General features: G+C 64.8%; 2 protein-coding genes across 2 annotated transcripts; both read left to right on the top strand.

Annotated features, from left to right (window-relative positions):
- The first annotated feature begins 836 nt into the window (after positions 1-836).
- WIPF2 (WAS/WASL interacting protein family member 2) lies at positions 837-17,578 on the top strand. The gene is given in 10 exon segments (XM_055697765.1): positions 837-908; positions 1,654-1,809; positions 11,430-11,557; positions 12,008-12,140; positions 12,311-12,430; positions 12,929-13,588; positions 14,972-15,030; positions 15,032-15,182; positions 15,359-15,460; positions 16,398-17,578. Coding segments are annotated over 8 exon segments (1,332 nt in total). The 5' UTR covers positions 837-908; positions 1,654-1,809; positions 11,430-11,491; the 3' UTR covers positions 16,439-17,578.
- A 1,537-nt stretch (positions 17,579-19,115) lies between these two features.
- CDC6 (cell division cycle 6) lies at positions 19,116-23,204 on the top strand. Its single transcript, XM_055697839.1, is given in 12 exon segments — positions 19,116-19,415; positions 19,743-19,952; positions 20,036-20,235; positions 20,435-20,598; positions 20,763-20,869; positions 21,035-21,174; positions 21,256-21,267; positions 21,269-21,357; positions 21,931-21,995; positions 22,150-22,349; positions 22,462-22,602; positions 22,905-23,204. Coding segments are annotated over 12 exon segments (1,617 nt in total). The 5' UTR covers positions 19,116-19,216; the 3' UTR covers positions 22,995-23,204.
- Positions 23,205-27,611: the final 4,407 nt, after the last annotated feature.

Below are 27,611 nucleotides of genomic sequence, written 5' to 3'. Positions count from 1 at the left end.
CAGTGCCCAGGGGGGGGCACCGGCGCTGCTGGCCGTTGTCTGTGCTGGAGGGGGTGTTGGCAGCGGGCCCCGGTGGCGGCGGGGGGTGCTCTGCTGGGGTCCCGGGGAGAGCTGCTCCCCACTCCGCTTCTCCCCGCGTCACGGGAAGGTGGCCGCACGTTCGTCCCTTTGCCCCCCGTCCAGCGACGCTGACAGGGGGAGCTCCGGGCCTGCGTGTGGGCAGCACCCGTGGGTGCCCTCGTTTGTGTCCTTCGGGGGGGGGGGGGGGACACACGGGGGACAGCGCTCCCAGGCACCGCCCAGGCCCAGGGTCCCCAAGCAGCGTTGCGGTCTGGTTGCTCCTCCGGGCCCGGTGCCGGCAAACCGCGGGCCTGAGCAGCCTCTGCCTGCGAAGACCCGAGCGCGGGGCACATCTGGCTGGGCAGCGAAGTGCTGCGAGCGCCACGGTGGAGGCCGAGCTCTCCCTTCGGCTCTGGGTAAACACGGCTCCGCTGCGTGTTCCCCTTCCCACCCACGGAGCCTGTACGGCAGCGCCTGCCCCTGCCAGACACTGCCCAGGCAGCGTCCCAGCCTTGAGGACTGAATTCCTGCTGTGGGTTTTACCCTCTTGGACCCCTCCAGAGCCCTGGTTGGAAGCACACAAATAAGGAGCTGATTGTTTTCTGCGTGTCCTTTGGGACAGAGGGAGCGCAGCAGCGCTGTGGCACGAGCAGCCGCAGCCTTCCCCCCCCCCCCCCCCCCCCCGAAGACTCAGCAGAATTGATGTGGCTCACGCCTGTCCTTGAGTGCACAGCTGGCTCCGGCGAGCAGCTCTCGCCCACCCTGGCTCTCTGTTTGCAGGGTTCCCCGTGTGCCTCGATGTCCTCAGCCGCGACGTGGGAGGGATGCGGCTGGGTTCAGGCTGCGGGGTACGTGTGCTGCATGGTGACGAGCCCCGTGAGCGGGCTGCATCCATGAGCCGGTGTGCCTGGACACCAAGCTGTGCCTCCTTGGGGCTCTGCTCTTGTTGAGGTGTCGCTTGTTTTAGCGTTTGTCCTGTCACGGAGAAGCTGCGCTGAGCCCAGACCTGGGGGAGGCAGTGGCCAGGGTGGGGTTTGGGGCAGTGCAGGCCGAAGCCCCAGCAAGCCCAGCGCTGTGTCCTCTGAACCCATTTATTCTCCAAGCACTGCTCAGAGACTTTTAAGGGGTTTACCTCGAGTCCCTGTTGCTGTTAGCCAGGGCTCCGCTGCAGGTACCCCCCCTGCGGTGAGTGGGACGGGAGCCCAGGCTGTGCCCACCCCCCTCATCTGCTTGGACTTGGGCAGCGTTTCTGGGGGGCCCGTAGGGTGGGATGCAGAGGGAGGAGATGCCGGCTGCCTCCTGACCCTCAGCTGACGGTGGATGTTGGGTGCTGAGCGCCTCGTGACTGCCTTGCTCCGGTTTTTTGCCCCACCTCAGCATCCAGGCAAGACGTCGGCTGGGAGCCACTTCCCCCACCCCCGCTGGCCGGTGGGAAGGTGGCAAGGAGCCAGTGCAGCAGCGTCCTCGGGCCAGGTGGAGGCAGAGGTTTTGCATGAAAGTCATTTCAATGAAGCACAGCCTGCACGCTGGGCTGAGCAGGAGCCCTTGGAGAGGTGCCGTGATCCCAAACCGGCCTTGTTTTACCTTTGGCAGACTTGGCCGCGGATGGGTGTCCGCCTGGGTTGCTCTAGCCTGGCCTGATCTCTGGTGTGGAGTGTCGCTGCCCCCGCTGACGGCTGCCAGAGAGGATCTAATCTGACCTGACTCCTGCCTCCGCTGCCGAAGGAGGCGGCTCGGTTTGCAGATGAGGTGTGAATCCGCCTGGCCCTGGCTTGGACGTGCTCTCTGGGGCAAAGCTACCTGGCGAGTGCATCCTCCGCTCTTCGTGGCTTGGCTGCCTGTCTTCATTCCTGCCTGTCTCAGCTTATTGAGTGTGTTGTGTCCCCAAGGTGTTTCGGCACTGCTGCTTCAGCTGAGCCTCCCCCCCCGTGCTGGGAGACATCCCCTCTTTGCACCTTGCGCGACGGCGGCCGTGCTCCCCGCCGGTGCGGGCTGCCAGGCAGCACGGTGGCTCTCCCGCTCGCAGGCCCTCCCGCTCGCAGCCATGCGTTGTTGCTGGAATGCAGAGGCAGAGCCTGTTTTCCCATGGCCGCTCCGGGGCCGGGAGCACAGACCCCTCTTTGTGCCGTGGAGGGCGAGGGAGAGCTTGGCTTCATCCCGCCGTGAACAAATGGGAACTGTCGGCCGTGGCTTGCCAAGCCGGTGCCATCCAGAGTGTGTGTCGTGCCCGGCGCCGAGTCGTGAGTGTGGCACGGAGGGGAGCGCGGCTGGCCGCTCCCACCTTTACCACCACTGCCTGCCCCTCCACCTCCCTTCCCCGTGGATCGGGTCTGTTTGGGTTAGTTTCTGCCGTGAAAAGTAGGTCTGTGGTTACGCGCTGTGGCAGATCGGCCGGTGCCCGCCGACACGCGAGGCTGCAAAGCTTTCGGCTCCTGCAGCTGCAGGATATGAGACCCTGACACACAAGCCGCTGCGCAGAGTGCCCGCTCTGCTGCTGTTAGATTTTCTGCTCTTGCTGAACGCATTATCTCTGAGGTGAGGTGTGCCGGTTTCCCCCCCTACCTCCACCAGCACCAAGGTGACGGGGCATGTTCCAGGTCAGGGCTCGCTTCCCGCTTTGCTTTGCTTTAAAGTGCTGTTGTCGAGGCGCTCTGGTCCTTGTCTGACCTACTTCCTTACATCTGGCTGCTTGGAAGGCAGGCAGATTTGCTCTGCCAAAGAAGTAGCTTTCTGTTGGGAAGCAAAGGTGGGAGGAGGGAACGGGGAAAGTGCCCTCCTGATGAAGGGCTGAGCATCTTGGGTTTCTCCTGCTCGTTTTCCCAGGGCAGCTCTGGCATGAGCGCAGCTCCCAGGGCTTGCTCCTCACTCTGATGTTACGAGGTTGGTTCAAAAATTAAATGGTCTTTTTCCCAAGCTGAGCCGGCTTTTTTGTCACTGGCCTCGGGGGGGGCTGCAGTACTGGGGGCTGAAACCTGCTGGGGGGATCTCCTGCAGGCTGTGGAGCTCTATGCCCCGGCATGGTGCTGGGGCTCGGGTGCCTTTCTGCTTCCTTGGGTCCATCCCCACTCCTGCATGGAGTCTCCCACATGCAGTATCAAACCCGTAGAGATTCCTGCTGCTCGGCAGGACCAGCTGCACCAGCCGGAGCCGCGGCAGCCCCGTGCCCTGGGCGCAGACTCTCCCTCCGGCAGCCCTGGGGCGGAGGCAGCTCGGGAGGGATGCTCGCGGGGAAGGGGGAGAAGCTGCCGGGCAGGTGCGGAGGGTGGCAGGGAGCTCTGCTTTCCCCTTACCAGTGGGAGCAGGTGAGGGAAGTTGCAAATGCTGCTTGGCAGAGCTCGCTCGCAGCATGGCCCCCGGGCAGTCTGGGCCGTGGGGAGACGTGGGCATCATGCCGGGCCCTGCGCCCCAGGACGCTGCTTGCTGGGGTTTGGTGCTGCTGCGCTCGAGTGTCCTTGTCGGGTCTGACCCGCTGCCGTGGCGCTCCTGCAGCGATGCACGCTGTGCTTGCTTGCGCCCAGGGCCTGTCTCTGCTTTGGCCAAAGCAGCCGGGCACCTTCCCTGCAGGGCCGGTGGTGGTTCCTCTGGAGGTGTGGGGGCTTAAAGCTTCCCTGGCCTGGGCTGGGCTCGGGGTCGACAGCTGGGGTGTGCTCGCGGCTTCGCCTGGGAGCGAGGGGCTTGCATCTGCAAGGACCATCCGACCCCATTGCCGAGTCTCTCTGTCACACTCTTTTACTAGATCACGTCTCAAAGCAAGCCCTCCTCTCCCTCTGCGCCGGCTGTAAATTTGCAGCGTGTTCTTGGCACCTACCGACCTGAAAAGCAGCCGAGTGTAGATCCGACTGTGCGGAGAACTCGCTCTGACGGGGCTTGGCTCGCTTTCCCCTTGGCATTGACACAGGCACTTCCTTCGTGCTCTTACACCTCCTGCAGCTGCGGCTGTCACAGCGAAGGCTGGTGGGGCTGGGCCCTCGCCGCCTTCGGCCTCGTGCCCCAGCCAGGCCTCCGCTTGCCTTAAGCCATCCTGTCGATCCTACGGTGTGGATCGGCCCCGTTGGTAAGGTTTCTGTAGCTTTAGGGTCTTGCACAAGCCTCAAGTGTATACCTGTGTCCCGAGATAACACTTAAGTGTTGGGCGTTCTATGGTAGCTCGTCAGTTTTCTCCTAATGACTCGGGGTGCAAACTTGGTTGCAGGAAGGATGCGTTTCTTTAGCCAATTTGATTTTTTAGAAGCAGTCAGCAGTGGTTTTCCTAGTGGCTGCTTCCTCTCTGCGAGGTCGCTGTGGCTTTGGGGTGGTTCGGGGTGACTTTATTCCGCGGCGGGGACTGCACCCTTCCAGCAGGCACCTCCCGACAGCACCCAGTGACTTGCACTCTGCCTCGGTTACTTGTCCTGTGTATTCTGGATTGTGAGTCGGCGCATCTCTGCTTGGCCTTTGCCTAGGAAAACCCTGAGAATACTTGGCTGAGTTTTGTGGAACAGCAGGAGACCTCGCGCTCCAGCCCGGCTCCGCTTGTCTCCTTCGGGGCTGCTTCCCGCAGCCGGGCTCGGAGCAGCGCTTGCAAAAGAGTCGGCGCGGGAGGTGGGCGAGCAGGCAGAGCCCCAGCACCTCTGGCCTGCAGGAGGAGGGTGGCAAAAGGGACCAAAGGTGGAGGTCTCTGCCCTCAGCCTCCCCGCAGTCCTCGTCGGCAGATGACGAGGGTGGGAGCCTCAGGGATGCCTGGCCGGAGGTGGGAGAGACCCCAGCAGGGGACAAGGGCCGGAGGGCTAGCTGCCAAGGAGGCTCCTGGCCAGGGCAGGGCAACCAACCCAGCCCTGGGTGCTGCCTTGCTGAGCGAAGGGGCCGAAGGGCCACAGGCAGAGCAGGAGGGCGGCCGCTGCGGGCTACGGCGGGGTCTCAGCCTTAAGCCGCGTGTTTAAACACAGGCGGAGGCTGGTACGGGGGTTTAAGTTGGAGCCAGCCCTGCGGTACTTTAAAGGCATGGTTATTCTCCATCCAGGCTCTTGAGCAGAGCCGACCTCCAGGCAGCGTGTGTGTGAGTGTAGCTCATGGGTTTTCCACGGATATTTTTTTTTTTTTCTTTACGGTTATAACCAAACTCTCTGGATGGGGGCCGGGGGACTGAGCAGAGGCTTTTTTCCTAAGATAGCCGCGCAGCCCGTTCGGTCTCGGGGCGCAGTGAACCTCTTGCAGAGGGGCTGTCTGCTGGGCCCGTGTGCCTGGGCAGGGCCACCGCTCCCGAGGGACAGAGGAGGAGGATGAGGATGCAGAAATGTCAGCCCTTCAGCGCTGGCCTGGCGTTGCGTCGGCTGAGAGGGCGGGTTGGTTTGGTGCCAGCCGCTCGGATGTCGGGGTGAGCCTGGCAGAAGAGCTTGGCTCAGGGTTTTGGTTTGAAAGCGTGGCCTTCAGCGGGGTCCCGTCCAATTAATGTGCTTTTTTTGGCAGAAGGTTTCACCTGGACCATTTTGCTGTCCCTACCTCGTGACTCAGACCAGCATCAGTAGACGGCTGCGGCAGCTGACGGCGTCAACTCAGGGTGGCAGGCTGGAGCTGGAGACTGGGTGCCTGCTCCCGTGTAAGGCTCGCTGGTGCTGTAAGCTCTGCCCCGTGGAGCGCCTGGTGCTGTTTTACAGATAACTTTGCGTGCTCTTGGTTTGGACTGACGGTTGGGGGGGTGGGCCTGGCTCTGCACTGGTACCGCGGGCAGCCTCAGCCTGGTGGAGACCAAAGACTTGACGCTGCGTCGGGTTTGCTGTGCGGGGAGCCTTAGATGCAGCTGCCTCTGAACCAGCCTGGTGTGAGCGAGCCCCGGCACTGCTGGGGGGCTTTAAAAAGCTCTTGGAGGTGGCTGGAGCTCTTCTCTGCTCCTCGTCCTGCTCGGAGCAGCCTGAGGCCACCGGTATTTTCCTTGCTGCCTTGCACCTCGATTAGCTCCCAGCTCTGTCAGCTCCAACGTGCAGGCTTCATTTGCTCTAAACGTGCAGACGGTGTTTGGAGCCGACGGTGAAGGGGACGGTGCATTGTTGGCAGTCGATAAAAAGGCATTTTAATCTGACCTCTAGACTAACACCACCAGGCTCAGGAGCCGCTTTCCATTCAGCGGCGTATTGTTCTCTGCGAGGCGTGGGCTGTGCAGCACGTTATTCCCAGCCGTGGGTCACCGTCAAAGCAGCCGGGAAGTCCCTGCGTCTCCCGCTGCTTCCTCCCGCTGAAACAATCGGAGATGTCCGTCGGAGAGCGGTGGTTCAGAGCGGTTCCTGCCCAGTCCCCTCGTGTGCCACCTCTCCCTCCCCGGCTTCCTTTCCCTTCTCGCCTGGCACATGGGACAAGGAGAGGCAGGGAAGTCTGTGGGCCCTCCTGGGACAGGCTCTTCCTGCTCTTCCCTTGGCTGCAGCCTAATGTCGGGACACGATTCCTTGCTCCTGATTAAAGGTTTCCTCTGCCAAGTGCACCGAGCTGAGCTGGGTGGAAAGCTGCTAAAGGACAGCCCGACTCCGGGGTCCGATGGTCGGGGCTGGGGAAGCACCAAGGGCTGTGGAATTCGGCCCTGAGGCATTAGAAACTGTTGTGTTCGGGGTTTTGTTAAAAATGCATTGTCAGTGACCGTGGGTTGTTAATAATTCACAGTGAATGTCTGAGTCCCGCGGGGCTGGAGTGTGTCTGTCTGTCTGCACGCAGCGATGCACCAGCTCTTTGAGACGCTCCAAATCGAGATGGCAGCTCACTCTCTTAAAGCATGCTGATACGATTTTAAAAGCCTGAATGACCTTAAATCCTGTGATGGCTGTCTTTCAGGATAAATTATTTATGTCGCATCTTCAGTGCTGCCGAAGCCCTCGCTCCTCAGGAACGGGCAGAAATGTCAGGCTTTGGAGGACAGGCTCTGAATTTGGAAGGGCTGCACTCAGGGTAATGAGGAACTGAGGGTTTGGATGGGAAGAGGTGGAAGATAAAGGCGCCCTGCGAGGCGGGGTGGGAGGGAGGGTGTTTAAGAGGTCCAGCCTTGGAAGTCGTCCCCAAACCGGTGCAGCCACATTCTGCAGCCGACATCAGAGGGCTGGAAATTCCTCTTGATCTGCAGTTCAAAGCCGCTGCCTCCCTGAGGATGAAGCGCTTCATCTCGGGTTTGCAAATGCGGCCTCGCCGCAGCAGCGAGTGTAGCTGTGAAATACAAATCCGCCCCAGCGCCCAAATCCCCCTGAAAAGCGAGGAAACGCGCTTACTGCGTCTGAAGGTCACTGCTGCCTGTCCTGCTAAAAAAGCAACCCCCCCACCCCGAGGGATGAGCAGAATCCAGGGCTGCTTGCTGGAAAAGGCATTTCATTTCCCTTCACGGCAAATGGGGACTTGAAAAACACCTAAAAAATCCAACCAACCGAACTCCTGAAAACCGTGGTGTGTAGTCCAGGCCAGATGTGGCTAATTCAGCTGTTTTACAGGAGAGAGGGGCTGCTGAATGGCACATCCTGGGCTTTTAACAGTGTTTTGAACCCAGGGTTGGCAGGGGAGTGCCAACTCAAAACGCTCCAGGATCTTCCACCGTGGTCAGTGCCACCATGGGGCGAGGGGTCTGCGGTGCCGGTGACACCCGGCGTGGCTGCTGGGAGCAGCTTTCTGCAGGGTCACCTCGATTTTAGTGAGCCCGCTCTCCTCCAAAGTGATAGCTTTTCACACGTCGCCTTCCTCCTGGTTTTCTCACAGCTTTCTTGCGTTTTGTTTTTTTCATTTTAAAAGGAAAGCTAACGTGCAAACCTGCCCCTCCCGGCTTAACCGAAGACAAGCTCTCCTCTGCGCTTTGATCTAGCTGTGTCTCTCTCGCCACCCCGATTCAGGTCTTTCAAACCACTTTCCCTGCAAGTGCAGGGAGCTGCCGTGGCGGCATATGGAGCTCTCAAAGGCTCAGATCTGGCTTGGTGAAAGGATCCCTGGTAACGAAGAACAAAGGAGAAGAAATGCAGAGAAGTCGGCTGTCGGAGCAGCATTGTTTTAAAGGGCATGGTTTCCGTAAGGCATACGCCAGACATTAAGGGGTGGTAAGCAGAGCTGGGAGAACCCCCTCCTTTTTTTTTTTTCCTGGAGGATTTAGCTTGTGTCTCCCTAATCTTTATCAGCTGTGTCTGTCTTCATGAACATTAAAGATCTAGGCTTTATTTTAAAGACAGACACAAATCACTCCAGCGTTCCCACCCAGAGGTCTCGGCTTTTCTCATGGTATGAAATAAGCAGCAGCCTCCATGTGCTGAGTTCGGTGCCTCTTGATTTTGGTTTTTCAATGTGACCTTTGCTGTTAATCCACAACCTGAATGGGGCCGTGTGCTGAAACGAAATGACCTGTTTCTCGGGAATTCAGCTCCAGTTTATCCTCAAGCTGCTTTAGCTTAAACTCTTCTCTCCCCTCCTCTCGCTCTTCTAGGTCAGAGCCTTTATCTGAATGCGGGTTTCGGTGCAGCACTAGTTTTAAGGGCATGTTAGATACGGGGAGGTAATGACTCATGGTTTTCTTTGTAGAAATACCCCTCTCCTCCCCTGTGTTTACAGGAGGTAACGTCGCTGTGGGATTGTCCCTAGTCGCTCTGCCTGATGTGGGGCTTACGTGGGGAGCAGCAGGGCAAAGAGGGGGACCTGAGCAGCGTGCTCCCCTTGCAGATGTGGCACTGCCTTGTTTTCTGACAGCCAACAAACCCCTGTCCGCCCGTCTGTGTACAGCGAGGCGGTGTGTCCCTGTCGCAGAAGTATCTGAAGGGGCTCCTGTGACCCCCACGTGCTGTCGAGGTGCAGAGCTGGGTGGGGAGTGTCACCCCGTGAGTAACCAGCTGGAGCAGGAGCGTAACGGGCAGACGATGTGTGGGTGTTTTCTGTTCCCATGGATCAGGAGCAGAGGTGACGGCCCGCAGCGCTGGCACCGCTCCGGTGCTGGCTCAGGCCTGTGACACATGAGACCGAGTCAGGAGTCTCATTACCTGACACGTTTCTCAGCTGTATCTCTGCTAATCACCTCCAGCTGCTGGTGTTCAAACAAGGCCGGGGCCCTCCTGCCTGTCATGCCACGACGCCATCACGCCGTCCCCCGACGTCACGCTCTGCCCTGGCAGCAGCTCGCGCCGTCCTGGCCCTGTGGTCCCGCTGCAGGGTGGGCAGGAGCACAGGGGAAAAGCGCTCCTGTTGCAACATGTCCTGGCAGCGCCGGCGGGTCCCAGACGAGCACATTATGAGCCGTCTCTGATCTTGCTTTGGTGGGAAAGGTACAGGCCAAATGGGTTTGCTGGGCTTTGTTCCAGTCTGCAGAGCAGCCTGGCTTGGTGGGGCTGCAGAAATCCGGGGATTTGGGCTTTTTTGTGTGAGGCCTCGAGGTTGGTCTGGCGCAAAGTGGCACTTGGAGGTGTCAGGGGAGGGTTTTCCGGGAGGCAGGAGTGAGCTGGCGTCCCTGGCCTCCCCAGTGGGGTGGGCAAGGACCTGCTGAGTCCCGGTGGGTTCGAGTTCCTGCAGCTCCCGGCTCCGCAGAGGTGTGGCTGGTGCCACCGGAGAACTTGCCATCTCGAGTGACTTTAAAAAGGCCAGAAGATAGAGGGAGGGATGTCTTCCCAGAGAGAGGGTGTCTGTAGTTGAGGAGTTTCTCACTCAGTAGAGGAGCTGTTTTTAATTAAAAGGCAGTTTACTTATTTCTTTTCCTGAACCGCAGAGAGCTGGTGGTTCGCTTGAGGGCAGGGGAGCCGCTGGCATCGCAGAGATGCTGCTGGTCCATTTCTCCTGTTCTCACACCTCTGCCGTGATGGGGAGTGGGAACGTCACATGTGAGGATGGGCCAGGTCTTCTTCTGGCTTCCACGTACTGTAGCATCAGTAAATTGTGTTTTTTCTAGTAGAAGGCGAGTCTTAGAAGGGATCTGGATTTTAATATCTGATACAAACCATTTCAAAGGCCGTGGGCACCTGGGTTTCAGTGCCTGGGTCGTCAAGAAACTTTCACTGTCGTGGTGGATGTGTCTGTGACCTCTCTGGTCACCTGCCCTGGAGGTCAGGGATCACAAGTCGGAAGCTGCAGGTGTGAAACTGTCCTGTTCTTACCTCGGGTTGGTATTGTGGTCCCCTTTAATGGTTAGGGAACAGGTTTTCCTGGGGGAAAGACATCTGCGGTTCAGAAAGGGGCATTTATCCCCTGCCTTTTGGTCTGCCCTGGGCACCCGAAACTCCCGGGGTGGCGAGTGAGGCCTCCAGTCATCACATTCCTATTCCCTGAGCCGGTGCTGCCGGGACAGCCCTACCTGCCTGCTGCTGTCAGAAGCACGAGCTTGCCAGGGGCCCATCCTGTGATCTCCCGGTGATTCAGGTGCCTTTTCCTGTCCCTGCTTCCTCTGTGCTCCGTCTCCGCTGCCAACCGGAGCTGCCGGGCTCTGGGGACCCCGACCTGTGCAGGCTGGGAGCCGTTCTGGGTAAGCCGTGGTGCGGGACAGGCTCCTTTTGCGCTTGTGATGCGGTGAGTTGAAATCTAATCAGGCCGATGTTGGTAACGTTCGTTTTGCTGCTGCTTGGACAGCTTCGAGGGGGGCTTTGGGGCTGTGGGGCTGTGGGAATGGCTGTTCTGGGTAAGCCGTGGTGCGGGACAGGTTCGTTTGGGGCTTGTGATGCGGTGGGTTGAAATCTAGTCAGGCCGATGTTGGTAAAGCTCGTTTTGCTGCTACTTGGACAGCTTCAAGGGGCGCTTTGGAGCTGTGGGGATGGAGCGGGGCGCAGCCAGCCTTCGGGTGTTGGGATGTTGGAGGATCGGAGGGGTTGGGAAAACCTGCCTTATCTGTCAGGGCTGTTTGGGGGCAGGAGTGATTCTCCTTGTGCCACAGGACAGCACCGTGCCGCTTCGTCTGCCTTCTGCTTGGTGATCCGTCTGGCAGATTGAACGGCGTTCGTGGCCGGAGGGACCTGCTGGGGACGCGTGCCAGGGCTGGCCGTGGTGCCTGCTGACGGGCTGTAGGCTTTGGGCTCCTGTCGCGCTTCCACGTGAGCAGCCTCCGGCTGCAGATAAAGGAGCTGGATTGATGGAGCAGGATTAGCTTGGCTGGGTTTTCTCTACTGAGCGAGGCGGTCGTGCGAAAAGTGTCCTGGGTTTCAGCAGCAGGCTCTGTGCTGGGGTGGGGGCCCTGGAAATTTGGGGTGGGGGATCCTGCTGGCTCCCACCTCTGGGACCTGCTGCTCTGGAGTCTTGGGAGAATCTGGAGACCCTGTTGAGCCAGCTGGGAGAGAACAGCCCCAGCCCCTCTCTGCTCCGTGTGAGCTCCAGGCCCAGGGCACTAGCACGCTAGCCTGGGGCCATGTTTCTTGGTGGCCAGTTTGCCAGCTTTCCCTTCCAGTCCCTGACCGCTTCCTCCCTTCCCGCAGGCATGAGTGACCAGGCTAGCCCCCAGCACTGAGCCGCCGGAGCTGCTGGGAGCTGGGCCAGGATGCCGATCCCTCCTCCCCCACCGCCGCCGCCGCCTGGCCCCCCGCCGCCTCCTACCTTCAGTCAGGTAGGGTTGTAGGGTGGGCAGGTGGCCCGTCTCCGCATGGTGCCGCTTGCCAGGGGCTCCTCTATTGTCTCTGGACCTCCTCAAGTCCAACCTACGAGAGCGTCAGGTGGGCTGTGGGCTGCGCCTCAGTTTCCCTTGCGGCAGAGGAAGGGCCTGCGCTGTGCGTTAGGACCTTCTGCTCCACGATGGCCTGGAGTGGAGAGCGGGGGGTCTCGCACGTGGTTGTAACTGAGCTGAGCCTTGGCTCTAGGTAGGACGGGGTCTCAGCCTCACTCTGTAGAAGAACAGCGTGACCTCCTGGGGCAGCCCCCTCTCTCCATCGGGAAAAGAGCCCCCGGAGAAGGCTGTTTGCCAGCAGGGGGTGGGAGTGCTTCTGGGCTCAGCGGAGTGGGAAGGTGGATCAGGATGTCTGTGCACAGGCGAGCTGCTGAGCTGCTTCTTAATCTCCAGGCAAACACAGAGCTGCCGAAACTGAGCCGAGAGGAGCAGCGAGGCCGTGGGGCCCTCCTGCAGGACATCTGTAAAGGGACCAAGCTAAGGAAAGTGACACAAATCAACGACCGGAGCGCACCAATCCTAGAGAGTGAGTACCCACCTGGCCTGCACCCGGGAGGCCCTCAGCCCCACGCCGGGTGTTGCCGTGCCCTTCAGGATGGTTTCTGGGCTGTCGCCCATCTGGTTTCCAGCAGCTCCTCGTTGGAGGAGCTGATAATACCGGGCTTAACCTCCCTGTCCCTGTCCCTCTCCTTTCAGAGCCCAAGGGCAGTGGTGGCGGCAGCTACAGCTCTAGCTCAGCTGCAATCCAGGCGAAGGGCGGCCTCTTCCAAGGCGGTGTGCCCAAGCTCAGACCCGTGGGAGCGAAGGACAGCTCAGGTAATGGCCCCTGTCTGTGGTTTGCACGGAGGTTCCCTGGGAAGGCTCCCGAGCAGGAGGGGGTTGAGGATCTTGCCGTGTTTGCTTGGGAATTTCAGCTGGGTAGAGGCAGGGACCCCCACATCAACACGCCACGTGTGGCCGCAGGCAAGCTGCGCTCTCTGCACACCGCAGCGTCCCATGACACAAACCTCCTTGGAGGGCCCGGGAGTCGTGTGTGTTGCTGAACGTTTCTTTCTGCTATTTTCTGTGGCAACCTGCCTTCCAGCAAGCCAGAGAGCGAATAGCAGTGGTGAGAGAGGAGCTGTGTGTGGCTGAGCGCGGTGCCAGCTCCCTGCCTGTGCCAGACAGCGTTCCGCACGGTCTGGCCCTCCTCGGCCGAGCGGGCAGGCTGCCCCGCGCTCTGCGCAGGCTCGGGAACGAGCGCCACACGTCGCTCTCGCCGTCTTCCCGGCCCGTGCCGTGCCTGGCCAGTCACTCTGCTTTCCTTCACCGCAGACAGCTCCAGTAAGCAAACCCTGCAAGTCCCCGGCTCCAGAGCAGCCGCCCCCAGGCCCCCGGTGCCGGCCAGCAACAGCCGACCTCAAGATGATGCTGACAACAGCCGGGGCTCTCCGCCGGAGCTGCCGCGCACGCAGAGGCCCTCCCTGCCGGATCTCTCCCGGCCCAACACCACCAGCAGCACCGGCATGAAGCACAGCTCCTCCGCCCCGCCGCCTCCCCCGCCGGGACGCCGTGCTGCCGCCCCTCCGGCCCCCCCGCCGGCGCACAGCGCCAAGGCCTCTTCCTACAACCGAGAGAAGCCCCTGCCGCCCACCCCGGGACAGCGACTGCCCGTGAGCAGGGACGGACCCCCTGCTCCACCACCCATCAAGCCCCCTCCCTCCCCAGTCAGTATCCGAACGGGGTCGGGGGCTCAGAGCCAGTCTCTCGCCCCCCCGCCGCCCCCTTATCGGCAACCCCCCAGTGTCCCCAACGGCCCTTCCAGCCCCATCAACGAATCCGCCCCAGAGCTGCCGCAGAGACACAACTCCTTGCACAGGAAGACGCCGGGCGCTTTGCGGGGTCTGGCACCACCGCCACCTGCTTCAGCCTCCCCGTCTCTCCAGAGCAGTCGCCCCCCTCCGCCGGCCAGAGACCCCCCCAGCCGGGGAGCAGGTAAAAACCGTTCGCTCTGCTGAGCCTGGCTCCGTTGCACCCAGGAGCGGCCGTGGTGGGTCAGACTGCGGCCACCTGCCCGTGGGGTCTTTGGTATCTGGAAGCAGATGCTGGGGGAAGAGTCAGCGCTGGGGCGCAGTGACGCTTCTGCACGTGGCAGCCAGCGTAGGGGTTGAGCCAGGGGCAGTAGCTGGACTGTCATGTTTAATACGTGTCCTTGGTCCTGTCCTTTGTTTGTTTGGCTCCTTTCAGGCCTGATGTTGGCAGGGGGTTGCGGCTGGGCAGCTCCTGCCCGTGAGGTTGCTGTGTCCTCCCGGGGTGGGAGGTCAGAACGTGGTGGAGCCAGAGCTGTGCACGCTGTGGTTGCTCCCCGTGAGCTTCCTAAATGTCACTGGGGTAGCGACAAAAAGCTGTGGCAGAGAAGGAAGAAGCCTTTCCCTTGGTGGTGCAGCCAGACACCCTCGCTCAGCCCTGGGGAACAATCCTGCTCCTCTCCGGGCTGCTTTTGGCACTGCGTCATTTGGAGCGCAGTTGGCAGTGAAGGCTCTGTCACCTCTGGTGCAGGCATTTTGGTGGCAGGCACCACGAAGAGGGGTGACTTCGTGAGAACCACTAGCTGTTGCCCCCCTGCACATGGAGCTGGGTGTGAGCATGTCCCTGCTGCCAGGAGCGGTGACAGCTTTGCCCCGGTGCCCCCCCCCTGCGCTCCTGGGCTCCGCGTCCAGACCGCAGCTCCCGCCTGGTCCCCTGCCAAGCCGCTCTGTCCTTCCGGCCCTGCCAGAATCTCTCCTTTGAGTTACAGCTGGGGATCTGCTCTGTTAGTCTGTGTGTAATTAGCTTAATGAAGAGCATGAACTGCCACTGTGCGTCTGTGGGAGGCTGGGCAGGAGCGAGAGGTGGGTTGGAGGGGCCCTGGGTCCTGTCGCTGCCTTGGCGGCCGTGTGGACGCAGCTTCCCAGCCGGGCCAGGCTGCATCTTGGCTCCATGTGGAGCCGCTGCCCTCAAACCCTGGTGTGTGCAGGCTCGGAGCTGGTCCTTGGACCCCTTCTCATGCTGAAGGTGACCTGGGTCGTGCTGGGGCTGGAGCAGCCCCCCTGGGGGTGGGCGGGGAGCCAGCGGGGAGCAGGCTGGCCAGTCCCCTCCGCTGCAGCTGACGGGAGGAATGCAGATGTCAGGAGCGAGCAGGAAATCTCTGGGCGCGCGTAGGAGCATCCCTGGGCGGCCACTTTGGCCGCTGGAGCGACCTGGCTCAGCAGCTGGCCTGGAAAGCTACCTCGGAGGATGTCCTTGGCCCCGCTGCCGGAGGGAGGGTTTGCCCTGGGGATGCCGTGCCTTGGCAGGCTGCGGTGGGCCGTGCCGGTGCTGACCCAGCTCTCCTTGCAGCTCCGCCACCCCCTCCGCCGATGCTGCGAAATGGGGGGCGTGACGCCCCCCCACCCCCGCCCCCCCTACAGATTGCATGGTTCCGCCGAGCCCCCGAGCCGAGGGAAGCCGCCACCACCGCCCACAAGGACCCCGGCCGGGCCACCACCACCGCCTCCACCGGTGCGGAACGGGCACCGGGACTCCATCTCCACCGTCAGAGCGTTCCTGGGTGAGTGGGACCCCGGGTGGGACCCCGGGCACGGATCTGTGCTCACTGTAGCCGCTGCTGTCCTGGGGGGCTGGAGCTGGGGGGAGCCCCCAACGTGGAGCCAAGCCCTTCAGCTTTCGCTGTGCTTGTCGGAGCCCCCCTCGCTGACCTGCCCATTTCTCCCCCCTCCTCCGCAGATGACTTCGAATCCAAATACTCCTTTCACCCTGTCGAAGACTTCCCAGCCCCAGAAGAATATAAATACTTCCAGAGAATCTACCCCAGCAAAACAAACAGAGGTAAGGGAGGAGGAGGGGTCCTCGTGGCTGGTGCTCGAGGGTGGCAGGAGGTGACAGCAGTGACAGCTGCTGCCTTGTTTGCTCAGGCTGGATCACGTAGGGGCTGGTGTGAGCCGCCCCAGGCTCCTGATCACAGTCCTTCCCCATGCAGCAGCGTTGCCCGGGGGCCTGCACACGCTCCCTGGAGCCCCCAGGGCAGCCTGCTGCGCTTGGGGGGGGGGGGCCCTGAGGATTTGGGCTGTGAGGGGGGGCCCCGAGGGTTTGGGCTGTGCCTGCGTCCCGTCCCACCTGCCCCCTCTTCTGCCTGCTGAGCCTGTGCAGAGAAATGCCGCAGGGCTCGTTCCTGCCTGCGCTCAGCACCTTTGGTGCTGGAGCGGTTACAAAACGACCCCAGCAGCCGCCCCTGTGGCCAAAGCTGGTGTTGGGCAGGGGCTGGGGGGGGTGGGGGGTGAAGAGCCCCCCAGTGCATCCCAGTACAGGCCTGACTGGTGTGGCCCTGAGCAATGGTGCTTGGACCTGGCGCTGGCGGCACAGCGCAAAGTGCCCTTGCTGCACCGCTGCTGCGCGTCAGCCTTGCGGATCCTGGAGGAGACTCCGGGGAGAATGGGATGCTCGTTTATTTTTAGAGCGATGAATGTTTAATGTGGATTTGAAAAGCTCTGAGCTTTCCATGCGTGCTGCAGCGGCTGGTTTTGAGTCGCAAATCCCAGGCTCCAGATCTCTGCAGGGAGTATGCTGGGGTGGGGGTGGGGGGGCTGCTGGCGTGAGGATGTGGAGGAGGGAAGGCAGACGTGTCGGATCCTGCTCTGCGGAGCACCGGGGTGCTGATCCGCTGAGCTGGTGCTGGTGGCTTCCAGCGTGTGCCAGCAGCGCGGGGCACGCCGTGCCCACCATCTCTGTGCAGGTTCTGGTTTCAATGGTCTTTCTTGTCTTTCAGCTACACGTGGGGCCCCCCCCCTGCCCCCCATCCCCAGGTGAAAGCGGGCTGCACAGGCGGATTGTTCCTGAGCAGAGAGACGAACCTCCTCCCCCTTCCTCAGGCGGACCCTCCCCACCTCCCTGCCCCCCAGGATCCTGCATGAGAAACTTCCAGCGTCTTTGGTTTTCCCAGCTGCACCAGGACGAGCAGATACCTCCAGCCCAGCTCTCTCCGCCAGCCCACCCTCATCTATGCATCTCCCCCGGGACTCGGGGACCTTGCTGGCAAACCCGCCTGGGTCCTTTCCTCCTCGTTCGTCGCAGATCCCGGTTCGGGCCAGGATCCCACGTCCAGCCGCAGCCTGGGAGCCAGGCGCGAGGACTTGGGGCAGTTGGGACCGGAGGTGGCTCAGTGCCCGATCCCTCGGGGCTGGGGCAGAGCGAGGGCTCGGAGAGGAGCTGGGGTAGGGCAGGGGGTGGATGCGCTGCGTGATCACCGGCTGCGCCGGCGGTGGAGCGAGCGGGAGCTGGGGTGCACCGGCAGAGCCTCGTTACTCCGGCGCAGCCGATTGCTTTTTTGCACAGGAGCCAGTGGAGGAGCAGGGGGGTGACAGGGACCATCCAGGGAGACCCCCACAGCCCTGGGCAGGGGCTGGGGGCCACGAGGTGGCTTGAAGCTGGGGGGGGGGACACCCCCCTTTCTCTGCTCCCACCCCCCACACCCCTCCGGCAGCATCACCCCCCAAACCCACCGCAGCCTTTTCACACCACGGGGTTTTGATGGGGCGAGGAGGTGCCCGGCGGCGGCACCCCGGCTTTTAACGCTAAATCACCAAACTTTGAGCATTTTAACGGGAAGACACTAATTATCCGTGGAGGAAACCGGGGGTGGGGTGGTGGTTTGTTCTTTTTCTTCTGTGGCAGGGGGGGAATGTGGGGAGGGAGCTGGGGCCACAGCCCCCGCGCTGGGGGGGCTCCGCTGACGTTTTGCCTTACACACTCCCCTGTCCGACTGTTGGTACCAGGCTGGATTCTCTGTATTTACTTGCAGTACCGGGGTGGGCTGGACATTAACCGTAGTTACTGATCTATTTTGTACGTTGTAAAAAGCTTGTACTATAGGAGGAAGGTGGGCTCGCTGCGGGGGTACTAAACCCTCCCCTCTAACTGTTTTGGGGGATTTTTTTTTTTTTTTTTTTTTTTTTTTAAAAGAAGATGGAAACTTTCCCTGTTGAGGCTGGAGCCAGGCAGTGCACAGGGCAGGGGTTGCGTGGGTGGGGGGTGGGGGTGTTTCTCTGGAGGATGAGCCCCCCGTCACCCCCCCAGTGCTGCCTTTTTGGTTTAAATAAAGGTAAAACACGGTTCTCCCCGAGCGCCAGCCCCTCCTGGGGCGTGAGGGGCTGTTTTAAGAGGGAACAGAATAAAAACAGAGGAGCTTGAAATTCCATTTAAATAAAAGTAATAAAGATACACGACTCTTCAGGGGCACCGGCTGGAGGAGGGGGGAGGTGCAGGGGAGCTCTGCGCCTCCCTAAGGACCCCCCCCTCCCTTTTTTTTGGGGGGGGGGTGATGGGCCAGGGCGCTCTGCTTGCAGCCAGGCTGGTACTGGGAGGCCTGAGGAAGGTGGGGTGGGAGATGCTGGGGGCACTGGGAGCGCTGGGGAGGCAGGGCTGGGGGTACTGGTGAGGCTGGGCTGATGGCACTGGGAGCGCTGGAGGGGCAGGGTTGGGGGCACTCGTGGCGCTGGGAGGCAGGGCTGGTGGCACTGGGAGCGCTGGAGGGGCAGGGTTGGGGGCACTCGTGGCGCTGGGAGGCAGGGCTGGTGGCACTGGGATGGCAGCGCTGGGAGCAGTGGTGGCACTGGGAGCGCTGGGCTGGGGGTATTGGTGACACGGAGCGCTGGGGAGGTAGGGCGGGGGCACTGGTGGCACTGGGCAGGCGGGGCTGGTGACACTGGGAGCACTGGGGACACCGCGAGATCGCGGCCCCACCCGACTACGCCTCCCGGCGTGCCCCGCGCTCCCTCGCCGATTGGTTGCTGGGCGACGGCCCCTCCTCCGGCCGCGGCGCTCGGCGTAGGGCCTTGCGATTGGTGGCGGCGGCGGGCGGTGCAGCCAATGGGGCGCAGGGGGCGGGCCCGGCTCAGCCTGGTGGCGGGAAATGCAGAGCTAGGACTGAGTTGGCGCGAGAAGGTTGGGGGGGCGGCGGCGGCGCGTGGGGGGCCGGGGGGGGGGGGGGGCGGGGGTCTGGGGGGGCCGGGATTGGGAGGGGGGGCACGGGGGGGGACTGGGGTGAGGGGGGGGTTGGGGGGGACCGAGGCGAAGCGGGGGGCGCGGGAGTTTAGGGGCGTCTGAGGTGAGGGGGGAGCATGTGCCGCCGGGGAGGGGGGCTGTGGTGAGGGGGAGCGCGGGGGTCTTGGGGGATCCGGGCTGGGGGGGGGGGGGCACCGGGGTCTGGGAGTGTCTGCGGTGAGGGGGGAGCACTGGCGGCCGAGGAGGGTTTAGGGTGAGGGGCGGCACGGGGGTCTGGGGGGATCCGGGCTGGAGGGGGGCACGGGAGCTGGGAGCCGGGGTACGGAGGGGGCTGAGGGGGGAGGGGCAGGGAGGAGGAAGGGAGCACGGGAGGCTGGGACACGGGTGGGCGAGTGGGGGGCCGAGGGCTGGGGGTTGCAGCCTGAGCGGGGGCAGGGGTTATCAGGAACAGAGATGTGGGGCAGAGCAGGCCCATGGGGGGGTGGGGGATGCAGGAGAGGGTTGAGTGGGTGCAGATGGAGATGTGGGGCTGGGACCCTTGCCCCGCCTGACCGGTGTCCCTGCTCCACCCGCAGCCCCCCCACCATGGCCAGCAGCAGCCCCCAGTGCCAGCCCACCATCAGCTTCCCCCGCAGGCGCAGCGCCCGCTGCCTCGCCAAGAGCACCGAGCCCACCGCCCTGCGGCTCTCCCCCTACCCCAGGGCCACGGACCCCGGCCGGGCGGCGCTGGCCACATGCTCACCCTGGACCAAAACGCCGCCCCTGAGCCCCTGCAAGCGCCTGGGTGAGCCCTGCCCCCCCCCCCCGCCCCCTCCCCTGGGACCCCCCGGGATGGTGTGGGGGGCACCCCTTCCCCAAGAGCTGCTGTGGGGCTGGGGCAGGCAGCGTATCGAGCTCCGTCCCATCCCTCGCACGGCTGCATTTGGGGCTTTGCCTGGTTGCAAGACGAAAATCTGCTGGTGGGGTGGGTGACACCATGTGACAAGTGGCATCTTGCCAGCATCGGGCCCTTGGGGGCGGGGGGGGGGGGAGTGGCACCATGTGACATCTGGCATCTTGCCAGGATCAGGCCCACCAGCTCGGCCACCCCGCTGATCCGTCTCTTCCGCAGGTGACGACAACCTCTGCAATGTCCCCCACGCGCTGCCCTGCTCCCCGGCCAAGCGCAGTAAGGAGAACCAGGGGCGCCGCTTGCTCTTCAAGACCCCCCCAGCCTCCCCCCAGAAGCCCAGCAGCCCAGGGGCATCCCCGCAGAAGGGGGGGCAGGAGACCCCCCAGAGGTGCCGGCAGCCTGCCCGCACCCGGCTCTTCAGGCAGGGAGGTGAGTGTGGTCAGGGGGGCACCAGGGGGGTCCTGGCAGCACCATGAGCCCCCCGTGACCCCCCCCCCCTCTCCCCGGCGCAGGCACCTGCTACCTGCAGGCGAAGCGGGTGCTGCACACAGCCATGCCCGACCGCCTCCATGCCAGGGAGAGGGAGATGGGCATCATCCGGCAATTCCTGCGGGATCACGTCCGTGGGTGCCAGCCCGGCAGCCTCTACATCTCTGGAGCCCCTGGGACAGGGAAAACAGCCTGTCTGAACCGCGTCCTGCTCGACTGCAAGGTGCGCCACGCCGGGGGTCCCGGCAACCTCTCAGGAGTGGGGCAGACCCCCGTGGGGGGGTGGGGGCAGAGGTGCCTGTTTTGGGGGTGCTGGCACAGCAAGCCAGTAGGGAAATGGGGCAGGGGGGCAGCACTGCTGCGGTGCCAGCTCAGGGGAGGGGGCAGCAGTGTGGCCGGTGTGACGCTCCTGTCGCTGGCAGGATGAGCTCGCCAGGAGCAAAACCGTCGTCCTGAACTGCATGTCGCTGAGCAGCCCGCAGGCCGTCTTCCCCGCCGTGGCGCAGCAGCTGGGCCTGCCCGTGGCCACCGGCCGCGAGGGCGTGCGGAGGCTGGAGAAGCAGCTGACGGCCGCGGGGCCCATGGTGTGAGTTCCTACCTGGGGCTGGGGGGGCCCCCGCTCGATGCCCCCAGCGTGGCCAGCTGGGAGAGGTGGCCCCAGCAGCGGCTTTCCCTGCTCGGGGGGGCTGTGAAGGGGCTGCGGGGGTGTGGGCAGAGCCGGGGCTGATCCGGGCTCCCTGTTCCCTGCAGCCTGCTGGTGCTGGACGAGCTGGACCAGCTGGAGAACAGGGGGCAGGATGTGCTCTACACCCTCTTCGAATGGCCCCAGCTGCCCGGCTCCCGGCTTGTCCTCATGGGTGAGTGCGCGGCAGCGTGGCACTGCCCACCCCGGCGACCCTCCCTATTTAGGGGGCTGATGGGAGGGGGGAGGGGAATTGTCATTGCAACCCCCCCTCGCCCACCCTCTCCCTCCTCGGGGCACAGCCCTCCTCCCTCCCCTCCTCACCCCGCTGTGCCCACAGGGCTGGCCAACGCTCTGGACCTGACGGACCGCAGCCTGGCGCGGCTGGGGGCCTGGGTGGCTGGTGGCCCCCGGCTGCTGCACTTCCCGCCCTACACCCGGGAGCAGCTCGTCGTCATCTTGCAGGAGCGGCTGGGGCAGGTGGAGACGTGGGGGGACACACAGGGTGGGTGACAACGTGGGGTGGCTCGGCAGTGCTGATGGTGTGCGGTGCCTCGGCAGGTGGCTGGTGACCCCCGTCCTGGATGCCGCCGCCATCCAGTTCTGCGCCCGCAAGGTCTCTGCAGTCACTGGGGACGCTCGCAAGGCCCTGGATATTTGCAGGTCAGTGACGGTGCTGCGGCTGGTGGCCCTTGCGAGCTCTGTGCCGTGGTGCCACGGCCGGTGGCCCCTGCAGGCTCTGTGCCAGCGGTGCCTGTGCCGGTGGTGCCACGGCCGGTGGCCCCTGCAGGCTCTGTGCCAGCGGTGCCTGTGCCTGTGGTGCTGCAGCCGGTGGCCCCTGCAGGCTCTGTGCCAGCGGTGCCTGTGCCGTGGTGCCACGGCCGGTGGCCCCTGCAGGCTCTGTGCCAGCGGTGCCTGTGCCTGTGGTGCTGCAGCCGGTGGCCCCTGCAGGCTCTGTGCCAGCAGTGCCTGTGCCGGTGGTGCCGCAGCCGGTGGCCCCTGCAGGCTCTGTGCCAGCGGTGCCTGTGCCGGTGGTGCCACGGCCGGTGGCCCCTGCAGGCTCTGTGCCAGCGGTGCCCATGGCAGTGGTGCTGTGGCCGGTGGCCCGTGTGAGCTCTGTGCCGGCGGTGCCTGTGCCCGTGGTGCCACGGCCGGTGGCCCCCGTGAGCCCCGTGCCGGCGGTGCCCGTGCCAGGGCGGGCCGCTCTGCCCGACGCTCAGGGCTGTCTCTCCCCAGGCGCGCCGTGGAGGTGGTGGAGCTGGAGGTGCAGAGCCAGACCCTGCTCAAGCCGCTGCCCGGCAGTGAGTAGCTGCTGCCGGCTGCCGCGCCGGCACCAAAACCCTGTGTGTGGCACCTCCGGGCTGGGGTCCCTTTCTGGGGCACCTGCTCTGCGCTGCCACCCACTCCTATTCCTCGTCACCCCCGTATCTCCTGCAGCCCTATCTGTCCCCACAGGTGACTCCCCGGTGTCCCCTGTCCCCAAGCGCGTGGGGCTCCCGCACATCTCCCGTGTCATCTCGGAGGTGTTTGAGGATCGGCTGGTGGCGGGCGGCCGTGGGGCCCGGGATGCCTTCCCGCTGCAGCAGAAGGTGCTGCTCTGCTCCCTGCTGCTGCTCACCCGGCGCCTGCGTGCCCAGGAGGTGACACTGGGGAAGGTGAGTGGCAGTGGGACCCTCTCAGGGCTGGATTTGGGGATCTGGGGGGTGTCCCTGGGGTCTTCCCTTTGGATGCCACGCCATGGCGTAATGCCCGCCCTGCCTTCCCCAGCTCCACGATGCCTACAGCAAGGTCTGCCAGCAGCAGCAGCTCCCTGCTGTCGACCAGGCTGAGTGTCTGTCCCTTGTCACCCTCCTGGAGTCACGCGGTGTCCTTGAGCTGAAGAGGGCCAAGGAGGCCCGGCTGGCCAAGGTACCCTGGGGGGCAGTGGGGCAGGGGTCTGGGAGTGGGGCAGGGGTCTGTCAGGTGTCTGGGAGTGGGGCAGGGGTCTGTCAGGGCTCTGGGAGCAGAGGGGGGTCCAGCAGGGGTCCGGGAGTGGGGCAGGGGTCTGGGAAGGGGGGCAGGGGTCCGGCGGGGATCCAAGAGCGGGGCAGGGATCCAAGAGTGGGGCAGGGGTCCGGCAGGGAGCCGGGAGCGGGGCAGGGGTCCGGCGGGGATCCAAGAGCGGGGCAGGGGTCCGGCAGCACCATGCTGAGCCGCTCTCTCTCCCCCAGGTCTCCCTGAAGATGGAGGCGGCGGCGGTGGAGCACGTGCTGCAGGACGCGGTGCTGGTGGGCAGCATCATGGCCCAGGGGCTGCGCTAGCCCCCGGCAGCCCCCTCCCCACGGCCCCTCGGGGCGGGCTGGGCGGGCGCTGCCCTGGGTGGGATTTTGGCGTGTGCGTGGTTGGGCTGGGCTGTGCCGGGAGCAGGAAAATGGCTCCAAGAGGCCTCGGCCCTTGTTTGTTGACTCCTGCCCTGGGGCTCTCAGTCTGGGGCAGTTTTATTATTATTATTATTATTTTATCATTATTATGATTATTCTTTCTGCGCAGCTGGAGGTGAGGCGGGAGGCTGGCACCCACCCCAGCCCCTCCGCAGCAGTGGCCGTGGCCTTGGGGGAGCTCCTGGCCCCACTCCCACCCTGGCACGCGTGATCCCGGGATCCTGTGTTGATCCCGGGACCCAGCGTTGCTCCCTGGAGCCATGGCCGCGTTTGCCCCCGGCTCGTTCAGAGCCCTGGGACCCCCCCAGGCCCCTGGGTGCAGCAGGGAGGGTCCCAGTGTCCCCGTGCGCTCGGTCCAGGCTGTGCCCAGCCGCAGGGTGGGGTGACAGCAGGGTCCCCCCCATCTCCTGGTGTTAGTAAAGTTGTTCTGGATCAGCGCTGGCTCCTGTGTCTGCCCCCTCCCCCCTCCTTGTTCCTTTCCTGCCCCGGGGCTGGGGGCGCACAGCCCTGGTCCCCCTCTCCAGCCCCTCTGGCCTCCCGGGCTGCAGCCCCCCGGCTCTCCCCCCAGCTCCTGGCCCCAGCTCCTCCGCTCGTAATTAATAGATGCTTTGACCTAATTTTGCAGCTTGCCTGGCTGGGGGGGCCCAGGCACGCGGGGGAGCGGGGAGGGGCTGGGGCTCCAGCAGTGCCCCACAGCCCACCATCGCCCCCCACCCTGGCCATCGCCCCCCACCGTGTCACCCAGGCCCCCCGGCTGGGGCTGGGGCGCCGGGTGTAGGGGCAGGGTGGGGTGCCTGGGTCCCCTCTGTGCCTCAGTTTCCCCATCGTGGCTTCGGTATGTGCCAGCCCCATCGTGGCTCTGGCCCTGTGGCTTGTGGGGTGCCCCCAGTGTGGGGACATCGGCCGTGTCCTTCCCCTCGGCACCCAGTGCCAAAGCAGAGCCCGGCGAGGGGGCTGGATACCACCGCCCGACTGGGCGTCCTGGTGCAGCCTCCGGTTCCCACCCTGTGGTTTGGCACGCCGGGGCACTGGCTGGCCCTGCCGGGCCGGGGACACCGTGGGGTCGGGGCAGCAGCCGCCAGCTCCTTCCCCGGCTGCCGTTTGCCCTGGGGAGCAGTGGGGAAACTGAGGCAGGGGCGGCGCGGCAGGGCCGGGGGCAGCTGGCAGCCCCAGCCAGGCCCCGAGCGCGGCTCAGCCATCGCTGCCGCGGGGCTATTTATAGCCAGAGCTGCCATGTGTCGGACGTGTGCGGCGGCACGGAGGGGGCAGCGGGTTCAGGCCAGGCTGCGCCCGCTGTTCTGTGTCCCTGTCCCCTCACTGTGCCATGGGGCTGAGCGGGGACCGTGGTGCTGCCACCCCTCACCGGGCCGTGGGGCTGAGCCAGTACCGGCATCCCCACACCTGCGGGCAGTGCTGGGCCGGGCACGGGGTGCCAGCCCCCCCCCCCCGCGCTCCCCCCCCCCCCCCAGGCCATGGCGGCTGCATCCTGCCCTGTGCCAGCCCTGTGGCTGTGACGCAGCCCCACGGCACGAAGCCACGGCACATGGTGACGGTGGCCGGAAGGAAGCGGCTGGCAGCGTGTGTGACCGCAGTGACGTGGCGGTGACGCAGGTGGGCACCGTGGTGCCCCTGCTCCCCACATTGCCCCCCCCCCAACCACTCCATCCCCAGCCCTCCCTGAGCCCACCGTGATGCTGGGCAAGGTGGCAGCTGTGCCAGTAGGGCAAGGGGGGCCTGTGCCAGACTGGCCAGACTGGGCGTCCCACTGGAGGGTCCCCAGTTGTGGCGCTGTCCCCAGGGTGGTGAGTGGGGAGGGGGCCAGCAGGGTGGCGCGGGGACACGGGCGTGCGGCTCCCGTCACCGTGTCAGCCCGCCGGGGCACCCACGGCCACACCGGCCCCGACTCCGCTCTCTGCCGCAGTGGATGAAAAATCGATGGCGCAGATGGATTCAGCCGCGTGGGTGCCGGAGCTCCCGCCGGAGCCGTTCATCACCGCCCGGTGAGGGGCCGGCAGCGCCTCAGCGGGAGCCCCACGGCTCGAGGACATCACCGCTGTCCCCAGGACACCATGGCGGCCTCGTGCCGAAGGCGGGGGGACCAAGGGGCTGGCAGGGCCCGCTCCGGCCCGTGTGCCCTCACTCCCGCACACGCGTGCCGTGCCGTGCCTGGCTGTGCCGTGGGCAGCCCTTGGTGCGCGTGTCCGGCTGCGCAGCTGCCTGCGTGTGCGCGGTGGGGGCCCAGTGTCCCCTCGGCGGTGTCCCCCGCTGCCCCGGCCTCCCTGTCCTCCCCTGCACTCTCCTTACATAAGCGGCCACGTGGCGGGCACGGCCGCCTCCCGCCGCGCCGTCACCGCCAGCACCCAGATTCCATCTGACAGCCCCTTTCTGCTCCGCTGCGCTCGCACCGGGCACCGGGGCCAGGGGTGCGGGGCAGGACCCCACACGACCCCACCATGCCAGCACCAGGCTCCATGCTGGCTGGGGGCTGTGGGGCCTCGAGCGGATGGGGACATCGGGGACACTGGGGATGCAGCCCTGCCCCGTGGCATCTCCTGCCCACGCCCTGGCACCCCGCTGCCCTACCGGACCTCAGCACCCCGACACCCTACTGGACCTCGGCACCCCGACGCCACCGGCCGGGCTGGACCCCATGGCCGGGCAGGATCCGGCCCCACGGGCAGCCCTGTGGCGGGGTGGTGTGGGGTCCCCGGTGCCCGGCGGCTGTGCCGGTGGGCCACGGAGGGGGCGGCGGGCTGGCCGCCACGCACATCTGGGAGTGATTTGGCACATTCCTCTGGGCTGAGCACATGCCGGCAGCTGGGCTTCGCTGCGGCCGGCAGCCCCGGCGTGCTGGGGAGGGGGCTGGTGGCCACACCAGGCTCTGGGTGCCCAGGCCTCGCTGCCTGCGGCATCCTGCCTCGCTCTGCTGAGCACCACGGGGAAACTGAGGCACGGTAGCTGCCCAGTGGGCACCCAGCCCTGCCGGTGGGCACCAAGCCCTCCTGGTGGGGGTGCCGCAGAGCCTGACAGGTGCGAGGGTCCCCCAGGACCCCCCTGGGGTGGGTGTCCTCAGCACCCAGACTCCTCGCACGTGTGGCACCTCCCCACCCCCCTGCCCCCCCCCAGCCCTCACGCCATGGGGCAGGGCTGTGCCATGGGTTAGGGGCCCCTGGGTGCCGCTGCTGGCCTCACCCCGGCCGGGGGTGGCAGGGCCTGGGTCACCTCCTGCCTCAGTTTCCCCTGGCAGCAGGCGAGGACCGGTGGAGCCGGAGATCTGCTCAGCCCTGTCCTCGCCCTGGCTCTGGGTGGTCCAGGAGCTTTGGGGGGGGGTGGCCCCAGGGGCTTTGTGGGGGGGTGGGCCCCCTCCTCTGCCCCATGGGACCCAGCCCTGGGGCATGGGGCTGTGCCAGGGTTGTCCCCAGCACCCCAGTTCTCCTTTTTCTTCCTTTTTTTCAGAGTGAAGTTGCTTTTACCCCTCCTGTGCCCTCGGTGGGCTGCGGGTGGGTGGCCTGGGGGGTGGGGGACCCGGGGGGGGGCTGGTGCTGTCACTGTGGTGGGGGTAGCTGGCAGGGGCTGGGGTGTCAGGGATGCGGACCCGTGTCCCCATCCCTGTGGGCAGTGGCTCTGCTGAGGGCAGGCAGCCAGGGACACCCCCCACCACCACCACCCTGGGTACAGGCACATGGGTGACCCCCAGCCCTGCCCCTGGGTACAGCACACCCCCCACCCCTGCCCCCCCCCGGGGCAGCGCAGGGAACCCTCAACCTGCCCCACACCCCATCCTGCTTAAGCCCCCCAGTCCTCCCCAGCTCTGCCCCCCACCCCAGGTGAGCAACCCCACCTCACCTGGGTGCCCTCTGTTCTCCCCCCACCCTTAACAACTAACCGCCCCCCCCGGGCTGCCCCCCATCTTCCCCAGTCTCCCCCTCCCTCACATGGGTGCCCTTTGTCTTCCCTCCACGGTAGACATACCCCCCCCCCCCCCCAACCTAGGTGCTCCTAGTCCTCCCCCCAGGGTTAGACACCCCCCCTACACCCCCCCCCCACCCCAACAACCACCCCCCTCCACTGCCCCCATCCTTCCCCCAGGGTAGATCCCACCACCTGGGTACCCCTTGTCCTCCCCACCAAGGGTAGATCCTCCCTCCTTCACATGGGTGCCCCTTGTCCTGCCCCCCTACAACCCCCTCCCACCTGGGTGCCTCCATTCCCCCCCCCCGCCGCTGCCCTTTGTTCTCCCCCAGGATATCCCCCCCCCCCCCCTCTTTCCGCTTGGGCCACCCCTGCGTGACCCACAGAGCAAGAACGCGGTGGGCACATCGGAGAGGGGCAACTAAGCTACGTTGGTGCGGCCCCTTTAAGAGATGCCCCCCCCCCCCCCGCGGCGGGTCCTCTCTGCGCGGCGCGCGCCACCCACTTTCTCCCCTTCCGCCTTCTGGAGACTTCAAAGAGTTACAATGTAGCTCTGGCCACGCCCACGCCCACGCCCCTCCAGCC

Source organism: Falco cherrug, chromosome 20 (genome assembly GCF_023634085.1).
Source record: "Falco cherrug isolate bFalChe1 chromosome 20, bFalChe1.pri, whole genome shotgun sequence".
Lineage (NCBI taxonomy): Eukaryota > Metazoa > Chordata > Aves > Falconiformes > Falconidae > Falco > Falco cherrug.
Note: the sequence above shows the minus strand (reverse complement) of the source record. Positions and strands in the feature narration are given on the sequence as shown.